Raw genomic sequence first — 17620 nt, 5'->3', positions numbered from 1 at the left:
TACTCTCTTGTCGGTCATGATGGCCGTTGTAGCCCAAAATGGGCTCCCGTCATGAGATCAACTCTAGTGCAGTACGCAAACGCATTGAAAACCGTACGCTCAGTCCAAATCTCAGTCTCCGCTCTTATCTGACCGTGTCTAGATGACTTCAACGATGAAGGAGGAGAGGAGTATGAGGCCTCCAGCTTCGGCGGGTTTGGGGACTACATGCGCCGGAAAAAAATCAAACTGCAGAATCTTGACGCGGACATTCGAGCTTCAGCTAGCGATTGCCCACCAATATTCCGTGGTGTAGTTGCCCATGTCAATGGGTACACTCAACCTTCCCTGCAAGACCTCCACCATCTGATTGTCAGTCATGGAGGTGGCTTCCTTCAATATCTGGATGGCAAAACTGCGGCCACTCATATCATCGCCAGTGCTCTGACTCCCAAGAAGCGGGAAGAGTTCCGCCGCTACCGCATAGTGAAACCTGCGTGGGTGACGGACAGTATCAAAGCAGGACGTCTGCTACCATGGGATGAATTTAGAATAGTAGATGAAGGCCAGGCACAGAAGGTGCTCAAATTTGATGATGGCCGGTTTATCAGCCAGACGAATAGCTCTCGCCTAAGTTACAAAGACCAATCAAGGGCTGGCTGGTATAACTCTCAGCTTCAAGATATGAAAACAACAGAAGAGGGTCTTGGCTCTTCATCAAATCCTGTGACCCCGTCTGCGTGGTCAAAAGCCTCACAGGTGGTTGCATCAACCATCCCGAGCCAGCCATCCCAGTCAGACTATGGCGATTTTCCTGGCTTCACTATGGAAGAAGAGGAGGAAGCTCATGGCCCTCGGGGTCAACAAGAGACATCTGCCAGTGATGTAACACAATCTATAATGTCATATCAAACTCCCAATCCCAATCAAGTGCCCACTTCACCAGATCCACTGGTTGACCTCACATTAACTTCAGTTCTCGACAAAACAAGCTCAAAAAAACCCGCTTTGACTTCCGAGGAGTACAATGCACAGCTCCTTTCCGACCCAAAGATGCAGAAGTCCTCTGTTGTCAATCCAGAGTTTTTGCAGCAATATTATAGGGAGTCTCGCCTCCATCATCTGTCAACCTGGAAGGCGGAGTTGAAAGCCCAATTGCAGGCTGCGACAAAGGAAAATGCACAGTCTCAGATATCGAAAAAGAAACCCGTGCCTGGATCAAGACGGTATATTCTACATGTGGATTTCGACTCGTTCTTTGCAGCTGTCTCACTTCTAAATCACGCCGAACTCCAAGACAAGCCAGTTGCTATCGCCCATGGCTCTGGATCAGGCTCCGAGATTGCTAGTTGTAATTATCCTGCACGTGCTCGAGGCGTTAAGAATGGGATGTGGATGAAAGGTGCTTTACAACTATGCCCCGATCTTAAAGTCATGCCTTATGATTTCCCTGCGTATGAAGATGCGAGTCGCAAGTTCTACACCTCCATACTTGCCATCGATGGTATTGTGCAGAGCGTCAGTATCGACGAGGCTTTGATTGATGTCACAAATTTATGTGTGGAAGCTGGCGGTTCAGATGGAAAGGCTATATCAGAAGGATCGATTTATCGCGAGCAAGCCAAAGCGGACGAAATTGCCCAAAATTTACGCGATTCAATCAAAGAGAAGACTGGATGCGCAGTCTCTGTCGGAATTGGCGGCAATGTCCTGCTTGCGAAAGTGTCTCTTAGAAAAGCCAAGCCTGCTGGGCAGTTTCAATTAAAGCCAGATGCTGTTCTGGACTTTATTGGAGAACTCACTGTTCGTGATCTTCCTGGAGTGGGCAATAGCATGGCAATCAAACTCGAAGAGCTGGGTGTCACGTTTGTCAAAGACATCAGGAATCTCCCGAAAGAGAGACTCATATCTAGCCTGGGACCCAAAACTGGAACTAAATTATGGGAATACACTCGCGGAATCGACCGAACTGAAGTCGGCGACCAAACTATGAGGAAATCCGTTTCGGCTGAGGTCAACTGGGGGATTCGATTCGTCAATCAGGATCAAGCAGACGACTTTTTACGGTCTCTGTGCGAGGAGCTGAATCGAAGACTGATGGAAAATCTGGTGAAGGGGAAACAGCTCACCCTAAAGGTCATGCGTCGATCGATGGACGCCCCACTAGAACCGGTCAAGCATCTTGGTCATGGAAAGTGTGATACATTCAACAAGAGCGTCGCTCTTGGTGTCGCAACCAATTTACCAGAGGTCATTGGGAGAGAAGCAATATCGATGTTGAGAAGTTTCAACTTTTCACCTGGAGACTTGAGAGGTCTGGGTGTGCAAATGACCAAACTTGAATCAATCAAGTCTGGCCCTTCAGGCCCTGAGAGCAGTCAGCGACAACTCAATTTCCAGAAGTCTCCACCTCGCAAAAAGGCCATTCCAGATGTAGATCCTGACGAGTTGGAGAGTCCGCAGAAAGATGACTCTGTTCGTATCCAAGCGGATCCAGTACTCAGCGATAGTGCTCACAAGCCACTCAACATATCGGGGTCCCAGTTTATTATGCCCACTCAAGCAGATCCCAAAGTCCTTGCCGAGCTTCCCATGGATATTAGATCAAGGCTTGTTGCACAAGCTAAGCCGCGCCAGGATTCTCGCTCTGGGTCTCCTTGTCCTCCCCCGCGTGAACCACGACATATTGCCCAAGCAGACCTCCCTCCCCAGTCCCAACTGGACCCAGAGGCATTGGCGGCATTACCTGAAGATGTCCGCAAAGAGGTCTTGGGATATTATAACCATCCAGTCACCAACGCGCCGGTAGTACCAGAGTCGCGCCAATCAACATCTAGCTCTCTCAAGCCGAGAAGGCCAGTTTCACCACCCAAAAAGAGGCGTGGCCGCCCACCCAAGTCGGCAATAATTGCGAACAAGCCTATACCAAAGCCTCTGAATCAATCAACTTTTGGGTTCGTTCTTCCGCGACCAGCGGCCGTATCTGCTGCTTTTGATGAAGAGGGCTTGTCTAGACAAGCATCACCGAACATCGAAGAGCCAGCCGAAGCTTCAGCCGAATTCCTTGCCGCTCTACCCGAAGACATCAGACAAGAACTCCTTGAAGAACAAAAGCGCTTTCGCATTCAACAGCGCTCGCGAGCTACTGAACCTGCACAAAGACCCCCATCCCGGGCACAGGAGGCTCCTCCTTCTGCACCAATTACCATAGAGAAACTCCTACCTCTACCCCCACTCCCCAAGCGTCCCGTATTTACATCACAGCGCCTTTCCCAATTACCAGATTTGCGAGACGCTGTTGGCTCATGGCATGAAATCTTTGCGGCCGGCGGCCCATATTGCGAGGACGTTACTTCGTTATGTAAATATCTATCTAGTGTGGCATTTCAAGAGAAGGATGTGGACAAAGCTGTCTCAGTGGTGCGCTGGTTGATGTGGTTAGTCGATGACCATTCGCAGCATCAAGGGTCTAAAGACCCACAAGCATCCCGGCCCGAGGGAACTATAAGCTGGGAAGAGGCTATAGAGACCATGCAGTACAGTGTCCAGGGGGCTCTGGAACAGAGGGGGCTTCCCCCGGTGGACTTTTCGTAAATGATACCCAAATGTCAAACATTGACTGTATATACCTAAATGTATATCGATGATCTATGACCAGACTATCGAAGTCAATAATCTATGTATGCAAACCTACACTGTATATATGCCTAAATGATACCTATATGCCTTATCTATAACAACTGTGTACTAATTGAGTCACCTGTTTGAGGGAAAAAATAATAAAAAATAAAAAATAGCATGACGCAGAAGAAATAGAAGATCGAGGGGTGAAGATGAGGCAAGATTAAGGTGGAGATATGGTAATGCCTCACATCTATTCTTAATCCCCTATCTTCTACCCCATATCTTTATTAGATAACAAACCTATCATGCCGCATGTCACTAACGGTTAATTCTCCTTCGATGTCGACACATTCTATGTTGTCGCGTCCGGAGGACAGATCCACCGCCGGGCAGCGCCAGCTGAGATAAAAGCCCTTTACGATACCTCGACTACAGACAAGAGCACACCCGACCACCCAGGCCATTGGTATGAAGCACAACTCCTTCACTATGGCCTTCCACCATCAAAAGTTAAGGCGACTGCCAAGATGAGGCCCTTGAAAGCCGTGCAAGATGGCGGACTGAGTGTCCCCAAGGAAAGCCTACAAATTGAGAAGAATCTCAAGAAGGAATGGAAGAAACAGGATTCGGAGGAAAAGCCACAGGCCAACACAAAGACTACAACGACGAAAACTGTTACCATCAAGATTATTACAGTTTCTAAGACTGTTGCGTCCAAAACAACCGGGAGCAAGACTACTGCACCCAAAGTCGCGGCCAAACCTGCAGCTGTTAAAACTGCAGCTACAAAAGCTACTACGCCCAAGAAAGATACCGCACCCAGGACTGTTGCTTCCAAAACCACTGCGGCTAAAACCACTGCGGTCAAACTACCCACGACCAAGGCTGCCCCTAAAGCAGCGGCTAAAGCAGCTGCTAAAGCTGCTACGCCTAAGGTTGCCCCCAAGAAGGCTATAGCAGCCAAGACCACTGCCTCCAAAGCCACCACAGCCAAAAGTGCTACAGCCCAAACTGCCTCGGCCAAGAGAAAGAGGGCCTTGAATGATGAAGAGACACCCAATCAGGCACAAGCTGTCAAACGCCGCGTGTATGGTAAAAAGGCACACGACAACACGAATGTGCCCACAAGCAGCTACCCCGAGCCGAGCGTATGGCCTAGGCAGTCTGAGTACCAGTATGCACCTCCATCGTATGAATTCGCCTGCGGAATGGTAAATAATTTCTCACTTATTCACAACCGAAAAGGTACTTGGCTAACTTGCTTGATCAGGACGGAGGATATCCTTACAATGCTTTAGATGATCAGATGGATATTGACAATGCGAGCGAGGATCTTGGCCACCGTAGCGAGTCCGAAGCATACTCAGATCCACCATCTTCACCCCGAACCCTAAAAAAATCACTGGGTCTACTCAACGGGACCTACAAAGTTTGCTGCCCCTACGTTGAAGATCAATGGCCGCAAGCTATGCCGTCTGAAGGAATCACCTTATCTCTCTGCCTTAATGGAAGGGATATTTGGGGGACATACGAGTTCGGGATGTTTGAGGGTGTACTGTGGATGCTAGAACGACCTATGAAGCCCTCCTTTAACAGAATTCCGTTTTAGTGGCGTGGGCGGGAGACTGGTGAGGGTGAAATGAGCTTTGGAGATGACCAGGAAGGTTGGATTGAGTTTCTGGGCGATGGTGATATTGTTGGGATGATCAGTTGCTGTGGAGAACTCCGTTTCCGAGGGCAGCGCATCGACAGTTCTGTCCGGACAGCCAGTGATCTGCGCGACGAATGGGATGGCTACACCAAAGAAGAATATGAACGAGAGAGAAGGGGTCGGTGGGGTCGGTGGTGAATGGTGGATGCTAGGTAGCTAATGGATAGCTTGATTCAATAATGCTCAGGCCTACTTGACACTAAGGTAATCAGCTAGTATTCCGTAATCCTTCCTGTGCGGTATCTCGTGAATGCTAGGTAATGGATAGCCTGATTTAATATTGCCCAGATGATCTTCTTGACTATAGTTCACAACAATCAGCCAAAATCCTCCCTGGATGACCGAGCGGGTGGGAGACACGAGGCTCGCTAGGAGTTATTTTTTTTTGTTCCTTTTCTATATCACCCCATTCACCATTAGCGTCTCTTCTTAGCTATCCGAAAGTTTATTCTAGTATCATGGAATAACATTGGAATCATATAGCCTTGATTCTTTTCTATTGAACCCGTCTTGGGAACTATACATTCATGGCATTTTCACGAATTTGACACTGGAGGTTACAACCAACTCGCTCTACCAATATCTATATGTATCTCTGCTATATATACGGAGTACTGAAAAGCCGATTATAATAATTTCACTGCACAACGACGATATAATATAGAAGGGCCTACACCCGAAATATGGGCGGGCCAGTTGCGATTTTACCGACGGAAGAATCCGACTGCCCTGTGACAGACCAGATATTCCAGAACAGCTACACCGTGGAGTGTTTAAGCCCAGGCGCCGACGATGCTCATGCAGAAAGCACCCAAAAATACCAGGATGCAGGCATAAACCCTTCTTTTCCCACGGAGAATACGCCAGCTCTCGTCACTGAGAAAGTCTTCCGACATCAACTCCACGAGCGAGGCAAAGATCAGAAGCCCAGCTGACATCGCATTCATGACACCAACAACGAGTAGACCAACCTCTGAGTCGGGACTGTAAAGTTTATGGGTTGCGAGGCCAATAGCTTGGCCGATTGGGGTTCTAGACATTTGTCAATACCGTTGAGTCCGGAGTGAGTAGGGCATTAACTTACGTGCATCCATACGCAAGAGACATGATCCAAGGCTGGATTTGCTTTTCTGACCAGGGAAGTGAGGCAATACGGGATCCAAGTGCCAGGCCTTCAAATGTTTCTGTAGTTGACTTAGTCAAATGCACTGCTCCGACCAAGCAGACGGATATGGAAAACTCACGATGGAATACAATGGCAATCAGCAGAATCACAAATTCATTGCCAACCGATACACTGAGGGACATGCCGATAAACACGCTGTGGAAAAGAATGCCCATCTCAAGAAGGTAGACTTGCATGGTCTCTTTCTTTTGCTTTTGCTCAGCGCTTAAGCCGAAGGAATCGTCATGACGCTCCACGTCTGTCTGGATAGTCCCGTTGTCCTTCTCGTGATGAGTTTGAAAATCGGGCGCAGATGCAACGCGAACGGCATCTTCAGTGCCTTCTTCGCCCATGCGATTGATAGCTCGGCTGATGCTCGCGGACCTCCCAATCAGCGGACCCATATCTCGTAAATGGGACCGGCCATCCATCACAGTGGAGTGTGAGCTGGGTGCTCTAATGTGGTCAGGATGCCCGGGGAGATCATGTACTGAAATTGGAGGTGTCCTCGCATCCGGAGGGCAGGAAGCTGGTCTTTCGGCTGGGACCTGGTTTCCTCCACGACAGATACTCTGGGCTGGACTGAATACCATTTCGATGACTGTAACGAGGAATATACCACCCAAGGCAATGGCGCCTGGCATGGCTGGGTAATCATTTGTCCAGAAATGAGATAGACATGGATCTCCCAGCGAAGTAAACGCCGTTGGAAGGAGATGCACAAATGCTGTGGCAATAAGGACACCAGTTCCAAAATGGGTGACGAAAAAGAGGAACGCAGGTGGGATGTGCATCCGTGGGAATCGAGTTGCAAGGATCGGGAATGCGCACGCAATGCTCGAGGTGGCTAAGATGATGAAAAGGGCCGCAACATGTAGAGATAGGTCGTATGGGCCGCGGGTACCTCCCTGAGCACAACTTGATCGTTTGACTGGCTCGGTATACTGTTGTACAATAGGTTCTTCTAGTATGAGATGTTTTCTAGATGGGAAATACCCCCTCAAATTGTCGAAAGAAATGATCGCCGAGACAATAAGCACGGAGAGGAACCACAAGGCCCAACTCCTGATAGTCTGATATGATGGGAAAACATCATTGTTTGAATCCAGCCCTTTGTGGCCGATTCCAATATTAGTATTTTGGGGAGCGAGGCGTCCTGTTCAATCGTTAGACGGTTATCACTTAACGTAGGCTGGCCACGTGCTCATACCTGACATTGTCAGGGACGCCTCGCGCCCCGCGCTAAGGTGATTCCCTGCAACTTTTTCCTCTAGCTGAGGAATTCCTTTCCAATTAGAACTTCCCCGCAAAATGCCTGGACCAGACTCATCGTCTTTATTCTCGCGGGTGTTTGAGATGCCATTGAGATCTTGGCGGGTAGTTAGGTCAGGAGAAAGAAAGCGCGGGTTCTGATTCCACCCATCGTGCAGCAATGTGTCGTCGGTCCGAGATGGGCAATTCATGATGTTACGATGTTAGACCGTTCCTCTAATCTGACTATCTGGACTGTGAAAATTGTAACCAATTCGCCCCAATGAGTAATATGGCAGCACCGATCCCGAGGGCTTGGCATGGCGTGGACTCCGGCCCGATTTCCCTTGGCATTAGACCATCAATTATCGCCGTGATTCGCCTATACAACTTATTTGGTCCGGTAATGGCCGAACCACGAATTCTGGAGGTGACATACTTGCAAATCTGTGATATTGAGCCGAGGCTACTATGTAGGTAACGTATCTACATTTTCGGACAAAGAGTCTCGACATAAGTCTGGCGCCAGATCTCATTTTTCTGGTCTCTGATAATGTGCTACTATGACCGGGTGATAGTTCTCAGCTAGTACTTGAATCGATTTGCGTGCTATTTCGTCTTTGGCTACCAAGTGAAGCCCATGCGACAAGCCTGTAAGGAAAAAAAGCACATAAAACCGGACCAGATGTAGCTAGGAGAGGGGACGACAAGAGCCCATATGCAAAAATCCGAGAAAGAGGACGCCTGGACGAGGTTTATACGAGATTGATAATGCATTGGTAGAAGAAAAAGCACCCTGGATCAACTTTGGATTGATGAGTACCCACAATCGATACAGGAACTGTTACAAGAGCGCAGCATTGTACATTTGTATTTGTATTACTTTGTATTCATCATCATTTCGCCCAAGGAGCCTTGGTACGCACATCGGCGTCTCCATCTTGTGAAGGCGAAGGCCGAGCCTGAGTGGGTGCTCTAGTAGGTGCCATCGGGCCTGGAGGCATTCTTGAAGTATCTGGGAGAGCAGAGGAAACTCTGGCCGCACCCCTGGGCATAGAGACTGGGAGCCCCTCTCTTCTCACCCCAGCCCACGGGGCTGTTGTCGACCCCACAGGAGGAATAGCCTGCGTTCCTGCCCCGGGATTAGCCCACGGAGCCTGGGTGCCAGCTCCAGGCATAGGACGAGTAGCGGCAACAGAAGGGAGACCAGAATCCGGCGCAACGGGGCGTGCCTGAGGACCAGATGTGGCATGAACTGTGGAAGATGGCAGAGGCGCATTTGGATCGCGGTCCCAACTGAACAGAGAACCGAAAGGGAAGTGCTGTACCACGGGGAATTTTGAAAGAACTTCGGCGTTGTACATTTTGATCATTCCCTAGTGTAAACAGTCAGCGCACACACCCCCACTGATTATCAAGATTGCAAACCTTATTAATCTTGCCCCAGCCAGCTGGAATGCCAGAAATATCGAACAAGATGCGGCTGTGCTCCCAGAATGGGCCTCTCTTCACATCATAAATGAACCCGATAGCGGAGAAATATAAATTAGTTTGGCGTTCCCTTTCAACGATATTTGCCTTAGCAACCCCACCCGGGTCAGGTGCATCGGGCAGTGAGCCTTCTTCGGGAGTTAGGTCAGTATCTTTGACTGCAGGTGAGAATTGCGCAGATCCAAAGATGTAAGGTGCGAAGGAATGATCATCAAGACCCCAGACGCCGTGAGAGCCAGCGGGTTCAAGGTTGTACGTCTTAATGAGTAATCTGATAAGCTCCAGATATCTAGGTTATGACAGTCAGTAAAGGATGAAGTATATCCGGCGTGGCAAATTCTTGGTGGACGCACGGATGGATCACCCCGACCACGATAGCTCGTTCCTCCACGCCTGGGTCGGCTTTGGGAAACCCATTCAGCTTCCATATTCCACCCAAGAAAGCGAGGAAGCTCAGTTCATGACCAGTACCATAGTCCAATCGCTGGCCACTTCCCCAGCTACCTAAGAAATATGATTTCAACTCTGTCTCCGCCGTTGCGCCGTCATCCGATGATCCTCTATGCAAGAGATCGGCCGGTAGACATTGACTCAACAGGTCAGATGCCCGACTTTCGACCACCTCACACCATCTCCGAAAGCTTATATTTCCAAACCTCCGCGGACCGGTATCTGGTGGAACCTCCTGTATGATATCTTCGAGTTTCGAGAGAAGTCGCTGCAATTGTCGGACCGGAGCAGAATATTGTATCGCATCGCTGTTGAGAGGCCATGTTTGTATAGTTTCATCGGCCATCTTTAGCGGAAACATAGATCGGTTAAGTTGTAGTATCCACGTCATGATATCAGTATAAGCTTTTGAGGTTAGGAAAGTCGATACATCTTGCGACTCGTAGATCTTCTTGCTCGGTTCGATAAAGGTGTGCGGTGTAGATGAGTCCAAAATGGGTAACACACGAATAACCTGGTAGTTAGACATGTTTGCTGAAATCTTGAGAAAATCAAAGGTTGGGGTGAGATGAGAGAGAGAAGGGTTGGAGGGGAAGCGGGATGTGATTTGCGGGCTCCACCAGAGCTTCCTTACCGCGTTTTGCCTCCTTTTTCCCCCCACGCGTTTCCGAAGATGGCGCCAAAAAGATCCAACAATCGATTTACCGACTATAGTCTTGGGCTCTTGAATAATATCAATGCCCTCGGGCGCGATGCCGCGGATATACGGGACCCCAAAAGGCGCCGCGCCACACATGCCGATATTTTTGAAATTCCCATCTCCCACTCCCCGATCAGATCTCCAAAGATCCCTCAAACCGAACCAAAAAATACAAACCGGTTGAGTTTGAGAAGTCGCAGAGTGCTTAGAGCCGTGCAACCGGATTCGTCCCCTAGCGTTTCCGACAATGAAGAAGACAAGAGCCCTAGCAACGGCGAATCTGGGTCAGGCGATAGCGAGTCTGAATCAATTCAATCTGGGCCTAGCGGCAGCGGAGAGAAGGAAGTGGATGAGGGGGTGGATGAAGAGGTGGATGATAACCTCACCGAGCTACAGCGCGAGGCTGAGCATGATCCGTTCCCTGAACCAGTCGATCTGTTCCCAGCCGAGGACGAGGATCAAGCTGATGATCAGGATGGATACGAAGCCAGAGGTGCACAAGGCAATGAATCTGGAGACAAATCCGAATATGGAGATAAAGAACAGGGAGGTGACCAAGCTGCAGAGGAAGCTAGAGATGCACAAGATAATAATACATCTGAAGACGGATCCGAATATGAAGATGAAGAAGAGGCAGATGATTATTCTCCAGCCGAATTCCAGAATCATACAACACCAACTCAGCAGATTGCAAACGCAAATACCCCTGCGATGCAAATCTTGGAGAGTATACCAAGAAACAAAACAGATGACACACACATAAATCGCATGTCAGCAAATGCTCAGGAGTCTAAGAATGTCTCGTCACAGCTGCAGGGAGTACCGGAGACACCATCAATCCAGTCACCTCGTCCAAATCATGACCATCGAAGCGCTCGCTCCAATATCTTCACATGGCTGACCGAGGCCACTAAAGAATCTGGGTTTAAGGATACATGGGAAGCAATACGCAAAACAAGAAAAACTCTAAAGACTCACGCTGATCCCTCTACGAAAGAGCATTTCAGGGGTATCATAAAGCTCATTGAGCGGCTACGAGACCTTTTTGAAACAATGACCAATGATCCTGCTTCAGCTTCTTCCTTGAAAAACAAGTGTAGCCTCATCGCCAACGGTGTCTTCAAAGAGACTCAGTGGATCATTTACACCGAAGCCCCAGAGGATGAAGAGAATGGTGCATACCTGGTCAATCAACTCGAAGCCCATATTGTTCCCCGACTGATTGACCTAATCATACTCGGATTTAAGATCTACAAGACTATACATGATCGGGGATCGCGACATTTTCGCATTATCCTCGATTTGCTTTGGGGGTCTTGTGATAGGATATCTTCTCTCGCCCAGATGCATTATGATATCAGCAGGAACGTGATGGCTTATTCTAAAAGGGTGTTGCCACACGTCAAGGCCCTCAAGGATGCACTTAAAGACGGCCGGCTACGTGAGACACCTAATTCCATCCCCCGCCGCTCTCTTCCTTACAAGCACTTTGAGTTGGAAGAGGTCGACAGCCATATCTCTTGTGGACGGTGGACCCATGGCGAGAAGATTGCACTCCGCGATGGCTTACAATTATATGAGGGTAAGACTGTTCATTTCTCATGATATATGCTATTCTGACAATATCAGCAGGAGACGATCGATATATTGATATCAAGTGTGACAATACAATCGGCGGTCAACTCTCCGAGCGCATCCTGCAAGATATCCAGGGCCAAGCCATCAACATCGGGTTGGACGATCCACGAACCAATCAACGAGTTCGGGAGAGAAATGATGGTGAAATGAGTGGGAATATTGGCATTTTGTAGTAGACTTTGACTTTAAATACCCTTTTTGCGAGAATGGAGTTCATACGAACGACTTGGAATAATTCAGTACAGCTAAAGTACTTATGTACATATATACTACCTATAGTCTACCCCGTATAGAAAAAAAAATCCATGTGGGGACCAGTCCGCGAACCACAAACTGCGAACCACAGGCATTGTTTCGAATATCCACGGATGTCAACTATATATCAACTAATGTCTATGTCAACAATGCCTCGGCTGAAAGCCATACTGTATTAGAAGTGGCGTAGATATCTTGATAAAGGTTTGTGAATAGATTATTGATGAGTTCTTTAGGCTAGTTATAGTTAGGCTGATTATAACATTCAGAGGAATTCATCCTTAGGCTCCTGATTCTGTTTCCGAGACATCTTGGGTACCTACCAACGTATGCATGTACATATTTAGGACATTGTGAGCTATTCTAATGGATAGATACAAAGCTGTAAAGCAAATAATGAACATACAAGACTAAGACTGATCTTCAATTCAGTCAAAGTTGACATATATGGTTGAAAATACCTGAAAATAAAAACAGTGCTCCTTTGTAAGACAATGTAAGGAGATACCTAGGTACATACCTAGGTACCCCAGATGCACCCCATTTTAGGGGGTTGTCTATAGAGAAAGCCTATAAGTATAGAGCAGCGGCGATCCCCCCCCTCCTAAATCGACACCGCTTTCTCTTTTCCCGCTTTCCCCTTTTCTTTCCCCAAAGCATCTTGACACCATTTGCTTTTGTCAGTTTATTTGCTTTTTCCTTTACAATTGTGGTCTGGACTTCCTTTGGTCTGGAGATCAGTTTTCGAGTAATTGTGAAGAAGTCCCATTGGAACGGTGGTGCGGCGCGTGAGTACATTCTTCTCTTTTTTGCATGTTTGTTTATAGACGGGAGCTTCGGTTGAGCTGGACAATGGCACTCAATTCTGCCATAGGCACAATTGGAATATCTTACACGAGTGGGACAAGGAGATTTTAGCTTGTACTCAGAATGCTACAAGTTTCTGACGAGCTCACTGGAGTTGCATGGATTTGAGAGCTAGAAGCTGGGGTTGAGAGCATACCGGCTGGACAATCATGTGTTTAGGGGGTTGAATTTGCTCAACTAAAGCTGACAACACTTTTCGCAGACAGCTCACTCGTACACACTATCTGGACCTTACTACGAAGCTTACCCTCTTTAATAAATTAATCCCGAACAATCTACCGATATGTCATCAAACGACGAACCGGTCGTCGCCTCTGCTCCTGTGGAGGTCGATGAGAATGAGCCCCCGGTTACCCCGATAGAGGCGAGTGTTCTCTCTGGAGACGAAGATTTGGTTAAGCCCAGCCCCGAGGTATCCAAGGAAAGCCCCGCGGCTTCTCTGGCCAAAGCTAGCCCGGGTACACCTGGCACCGTGAAACGTCCTGTATCTGGAACAACTACCACCAAACGGCCAACCTCGTCCTCCGCATCGAAACCCACGACGGGTACAACCCGCACGGCCACCACCAGTACGCTGAATAAACCCCCCACTCGTCCCTCGACCATAACAGCGACCCGGAAGCCACTGAGCACTTCGACTGTCTCGTCCCACCGGTCTCGCATGTCAGTCAGCAGCTCTGCGGACGAGAAGCCTCGGTCTGTGGCTAGCTCGGGAGATGAGAGGCGGGGAATCTCTGGCACTGCGAAGCGCATGTCCATGGCCGGTAGCACCTCCGCCCGTCCTCCTCTAAAACCCACATCATCTTCCATTGATCGTAGATTGAGTGTTGCTGGTACCACCGCCGAGAGGAAGCCCGCTACCACAACAGCGCGCACCGCGACCTCGACGAGCAAGCCTGTGGGCAGGCTGACCTCATCCACGATACCTGCAAGCCGGACTGCCACTTCCACCTCTACCACTAGACCTGCTACTGCTCGGCCAACTTCGACTACGAGCACTGTCAGATCTGCCACTGCGACAGACCCTAAGAAGCGGTTAAGTACGGTTCCTGGTTCGATTTCTCGAGCTGGGGATTCCGAAAAGCTGCAGGCCCTTCAGACTAAGCTCACAGAGAGTGAGGAGACCGTGGCTAGTCTGAAGACTGAGTTGGAGGCTGTCAATGAGAAGCTCAGCCAACTTTCTATCTCGGCCGAAGAGCCCTTGGATGATGCTGGTGTTACTGAGGCCATTCGTGCTGGCCACGCCGCAGAGATTGAGAATTTGACATTAGCCCATATTGAGGAACTCCAGGCTTTGCAAGCACGACTAGACGAAGCAGAATCCCAACGGAAAGAGCTGCAGGAGAGCTCGCAAAAGGAACTTGAGGAAGCTAGACAATCAGCCGCGGCGCAAGGGGATGACAGGACAGTCGCCCTTCTTGACGAGCTCAAGTCAACACACCAAACTCAACTTGAGGCCATTGAAAAAGAGCTGGCAGAGCACAAATCTGCAGCCACTCACTTTGAGGAGCAGATAAGCGCTTTGAAGAAGGAACTTGAGTTCCAGAAGCTTACCTTGGAGGAAGAAAAAGCCCTAGAGCTCGAACATTTTGACCGAGAACTCAAAGGCCGTGATCAGGTTATGGAGAACCTTAATATGGAGATTGTTAAGCTGAATACGCTTAAGGAGCAGGAGGTTCGTTCTGCCGAGGAGTCTGCTCAGGAGAGCATCTCCAGTCTCCAAGAGCAAGTAACCTCCCTTGAGGCGAAGCTTGCTGCGGCCGAGTCTGTTACCCGGGAAAGCTCTGAGCAGAATACTTTGATTGCAGAGAAAGATGACGAAATCACTGAACTTAAGCAGGCTCTTGAGAAGATCCAAATTGAGCTCCAGGAGGCACGCGATGCCGCGGCCACTAAATTGTCACCCAAGATCGAGGAGTTGGAGACTGCTAATGAGGCTGCTATCGCAAGCCTTAAGGCTGAACACCAAATTGCTATCAGTGATATTTCAGCTTCCCACGCAGAGAAGCTCACGGCCGCCATAGCGGCGGCGGAATTGAGCGAGACAGAACACACCACGCAACTCCAGGAACTCCGTGATGCCCTCGAGGCGTCTAAGGCCATTGCCCAGCAGGCACAAGAAGATGCTGTTGCTGAGCTCAAGACAGCGCATGAAGTAGAACTTAAATCGCTGCAAGAAAAGCTGGTGGCTTCTGATAATGCCCTCAGCGAGTCCCGCCGTGCACTGGATGAGGGTAACGCTTCTGCACAAGACCTTGCTATCCAGGAGATTGACACCCTTCGACACAAGTGTGAGTCGTTGGAATCGCAGCTGTCCACTGGCACTGGGAAAATCAATGCACTACTCGAAGAGATGCAGAGCAAGCAAGCCGAAGCTGAAGCCATCCACCGCACTCTACGGGACGTCGAAGATCACTCCAAACAGGAGGGCGTTCAGAAGGACAACAAGATGAAGGCTTTGGAGCAGAAGGCTGTAGAAGCCGTATTACTTCTCGAACAACACACCTTGGAGGCTGCCAGTGTGTCTGAAAAGCACGCACAGGCTCTGGAAGAGTTGAAGGCTGAGAATGCTGCTCAGCTCGCATCCGAATTGGAGCGGGCCAAGGAGGCATCGAGCTCCCATGACAGCGCTCTGGGTGATCTTCAGACGAAGCATGATGAGTTGCTTGCCACAAACAAGGCATTGGAATCTACCCACACCACTCGGGTCCAGTCCCTTGAGGCTGAATTGAAGGCGGCACTTGAAAACCACGCTCGTGAGATTGCTATCCATACCGAAGGTCGTGAAAAGGAGACCGCTGAACTCCAGAATCAATTCGAAGAGACACAGGCAAAGTTGCAAGCTGAGCTCTCCGCTTTGCAGAGTTCTAGCAAAGCCGGTGCCGAGCTTCATGAGCAGAAAATCGCCGAACTGAAAAAGGACTTTGAAGAGACGAAAGCCCAGCTGCAAGCCGAGATTGAGGCTGCCCAAATCTCCAAGGCTGCTGACTTTGATGCTGAGCACAGCAAGGCAATTGCTGAATTGCAGCAGGGATTTGAAGAGAGTAAAGCCAAGCTGCAGGCTGATATTGAGGCTGTGCAAGCCTCCAAGGCTGCAGAGATTGATGCCGAGCACGGGAAGGCAATTGAGCAGCTATTGACTATGAACGAGGCCAAGCTGTCTGGTCTCAGGGACGAACTCCAAGTTTCTAACAAGACCAAGACTGAAGATCTCCAGAAGGCCCACGATGCAGCCCTGGCCAGTGTTAACGAGCAGTTGTCTCAGGCCAAGGCTGCTGCCCAAGACACCTCCGCTCTGGATGACTTGAGGGCTACAGTTGCTGATCTGCAGGCCAAGCTTGCCGACTCTGCGAAGGCCCACCTGGCAGCACAGGAATCTGCCACCACTGCTTCCAAGGAAATCGAGGATCGTTACTCGGCCGAGCTTGCCAAGACTCAGGCTGAACATGTTGCGCTTGGAGAGAAGTACCAAGCCGCTGTCACCAAGGTGGGTGAGCTCGAGAAGCTTGCCAAGGAATCGGACAGCCAGAAGTCGCACCTTGAGTCGATTATGAAGCAGCTCTCTGAATCCCGCGATCAACTGCTTAAGGTCAAGGCCGATAACGCTACCATCTCCGACTCGCTCGTTGATTGCAAGAACCAAAATAAGACCTTGTCCGAGAAACTTGAAGCTGGGGAACGTGACCTGAATGATCAGATTGACAAGAACATGGGGCTCCTCAACCAGCTTGGCGATGTTGATTCCGACATCTCAGCTAGCCGGCGACGGGTTCGCGAACTCGAAACTGAGCTCGCAGTTCTGAAGGCGGACAATGGTGAGAAGAGCAGCTCTTCAGGCTTGGAGGCTAGCCGGTGGGCGACAGCTGATGAGGGTAGCGAGAACGCTGAAGATGGGGGTCCAGCCACAACGCAAGGTGAGGACCTAGGCCCATCCATTGAGGGAACGGTGGGAGATCCCCGATTGAAGAAATCTTCCTACTCATCAGATCTTCCCGCATTCCACCCATTCACATGATTATGAAGACTGTATTAGCGTAAGCAGGGACTAATTCATTTAATAGATGGCAAGCATCCAGGAACAGCTTAAGCATATCCGAACAGCCAACGATGATTGGTATGGCGAGCATCACAGGTCAGTTAAATATATGCTAGTCTTGATCAAAAATCATGCTTATCTCTCTCCAGACTCATTGGCGAACTTGCACATCTCTCCCGGCAAGCATCCACTGAGACTCCCAGCCCCTCGACCACACCCAATTTGGAAGTTCCACCAGCTCCTGGGCCAGAACCTGCTCGCACCCGCGCAGCAACAGTCTCCTTTTTCGGTAAACGCGGAATTTCGCGTTGATTTGGCACCTTTCTGAGCTCTTAGTCGTGATGCAGCATGACTTTCTTTTGTTGAATCCTGTTTCACTCTCTGCTCTTGTGATTCTACTGTATGTAATAATAACGCAGGATACCCTGTCTTACTATGCCGGGGTTTTCCCAC

The 17620-nt window shown here is 49.4% G+C and overlaps 6 protein-coding genes across 6 annotated transcripts; 4 read left to right on the top strand and 2 right to left on the bottom strand.

Annotated features, from left to right (window-relative positions):
* Positions 1 to 38: 38 nt before the first annotated feature.
* On the top strand, positions 39 to 5452 carry N7479_006845 (putative DNA damage repair protein Mus42; the record flags this gene model as incomplete). The annotated part of the gene is made up of 5 exons (XM_057254539.1): positions 39 to 93; positions 143 to 3558; positions 3981 to 4814; positions 4874 to 5155; positions 5213 to 5452. 5 exons carry the CDS (start codon positions 39 to 41, stop codon positions 5450 to 5452), a joined length of 4827 nt encoding a protein of 1608 aa, XP_057108401.1.
* A 635-nt stretch (positions 5453 to 6087) lies between these two features.
* On the bottom strand, positions 6088 to 7942 carry zrfD (putative plasma membrane zinc ion transporter; the record flags this gene model as incomplete). Its single annotated transcript, XM_057254538.1, has 4 exons — positions 6088 to 6346; positions 6399 to 6498; positions 6559 to 7635; positions 7690 to 7942. 4 exons carry the CDS (start codon positions 7940 to 7942, stop codon positions 6088 to 6090), a joined length of 1689 nt encoding a protein of 562 aa, XP_057108400.1.
* Positions 7943 to 8626: 684 nt separating this feature from the next.
* N7479_006843 (serine/threonine-protein phosphatase 2A activator) lies at positions 8627 to 10200 on the bottom strand (the record flags this gene model as incomplete). The annotated part of the gene is made up of 3 exons (XM_057254537.1): positions 8627 to 9106; positions 9159 to 9510; positions 9575 to 10200. The coding sequence occupies 3 exons, from the start codon at positions 10198 to 10200 to the stop codon at positions 8627 to 8629; spliced, it is 1458 nt and encodes a 485-aa protein (XP_057108399.1).
* A 144-nt stretch (positions 10201 to 10344) lies between these two features.
* Positions 10345 to 12182, top strand: N7479_006842 (uncharacterized protein; the record flags this gene model as incomplete). The annotated part of the gene is made up of 2 exons (XM_057254536.1): positions 10345 to 11953; positions 12004 to 12182. The coding sequence occupies 2 exons, from the start codon at positions 10345 to 10347 to the stop codon at positions 12180 to 12182; spliced, it is 1788 nt and encodes a 595-aa protein (XP_057108398.1).
* A 664-nt stretch (positions 12183 to 12846) lies between these two features.
* N7479_006841 (uncharacterized protein) lies at positions 12847 to 13107 on the top strand (the record flags this gene model as incomplete). The annotated part of the gene is made up of 2 exons (XM_057254535.1): positions 12847 to 13052; positions 13092 to 13107. Coding segments are annotated over 2 exons (222 nt in total), but the record flags the coding sequence as incomplete, so codon positions are not given.
* Positions 13108 to 13414: 307 nt separating this feature from the next.
* On the top strand, positions 13415 to 17479 carry N7479_006840 (M protein repeat protein; the record flags this gene model as incomplete). Its single annotated transcript, XM_057254534.1, has 3 exons — positions 13415 to 17077; positions 17193 to 17263; positions 17317 to 17479. 3 exons carry the CDS (start codon positions 13415 to 13417, stop codon positions 17477 to 17479), a joined length of 3897 nt encoding a protein of 1298 aa, XP_057108396.1.
* Positions 17480 to 17620: the final 141 nt, after the last annotated feature.

Source organism: Penicillium vulpinum, assembly GCF_028829585.1.
Source record: "Penicillium vulpinum strain IBT 29486 chromosome Unknown utg000003l_segment0_segment0, whole genome shotgun sequence".
Taxonomy (NCBI): domain Eukaryota; kingdom Fungi; phylum Ascomycota; class Eurotiomycetes; order Eurotiales; family Aspergillaceae; genus Penicillium; species Penicillium vulpinum.
The sequence above is the reverse complement of the archived record's forward strand: the minus strand, read 5'-3'. Positions and strand labels throughout refer to the sequence as shown.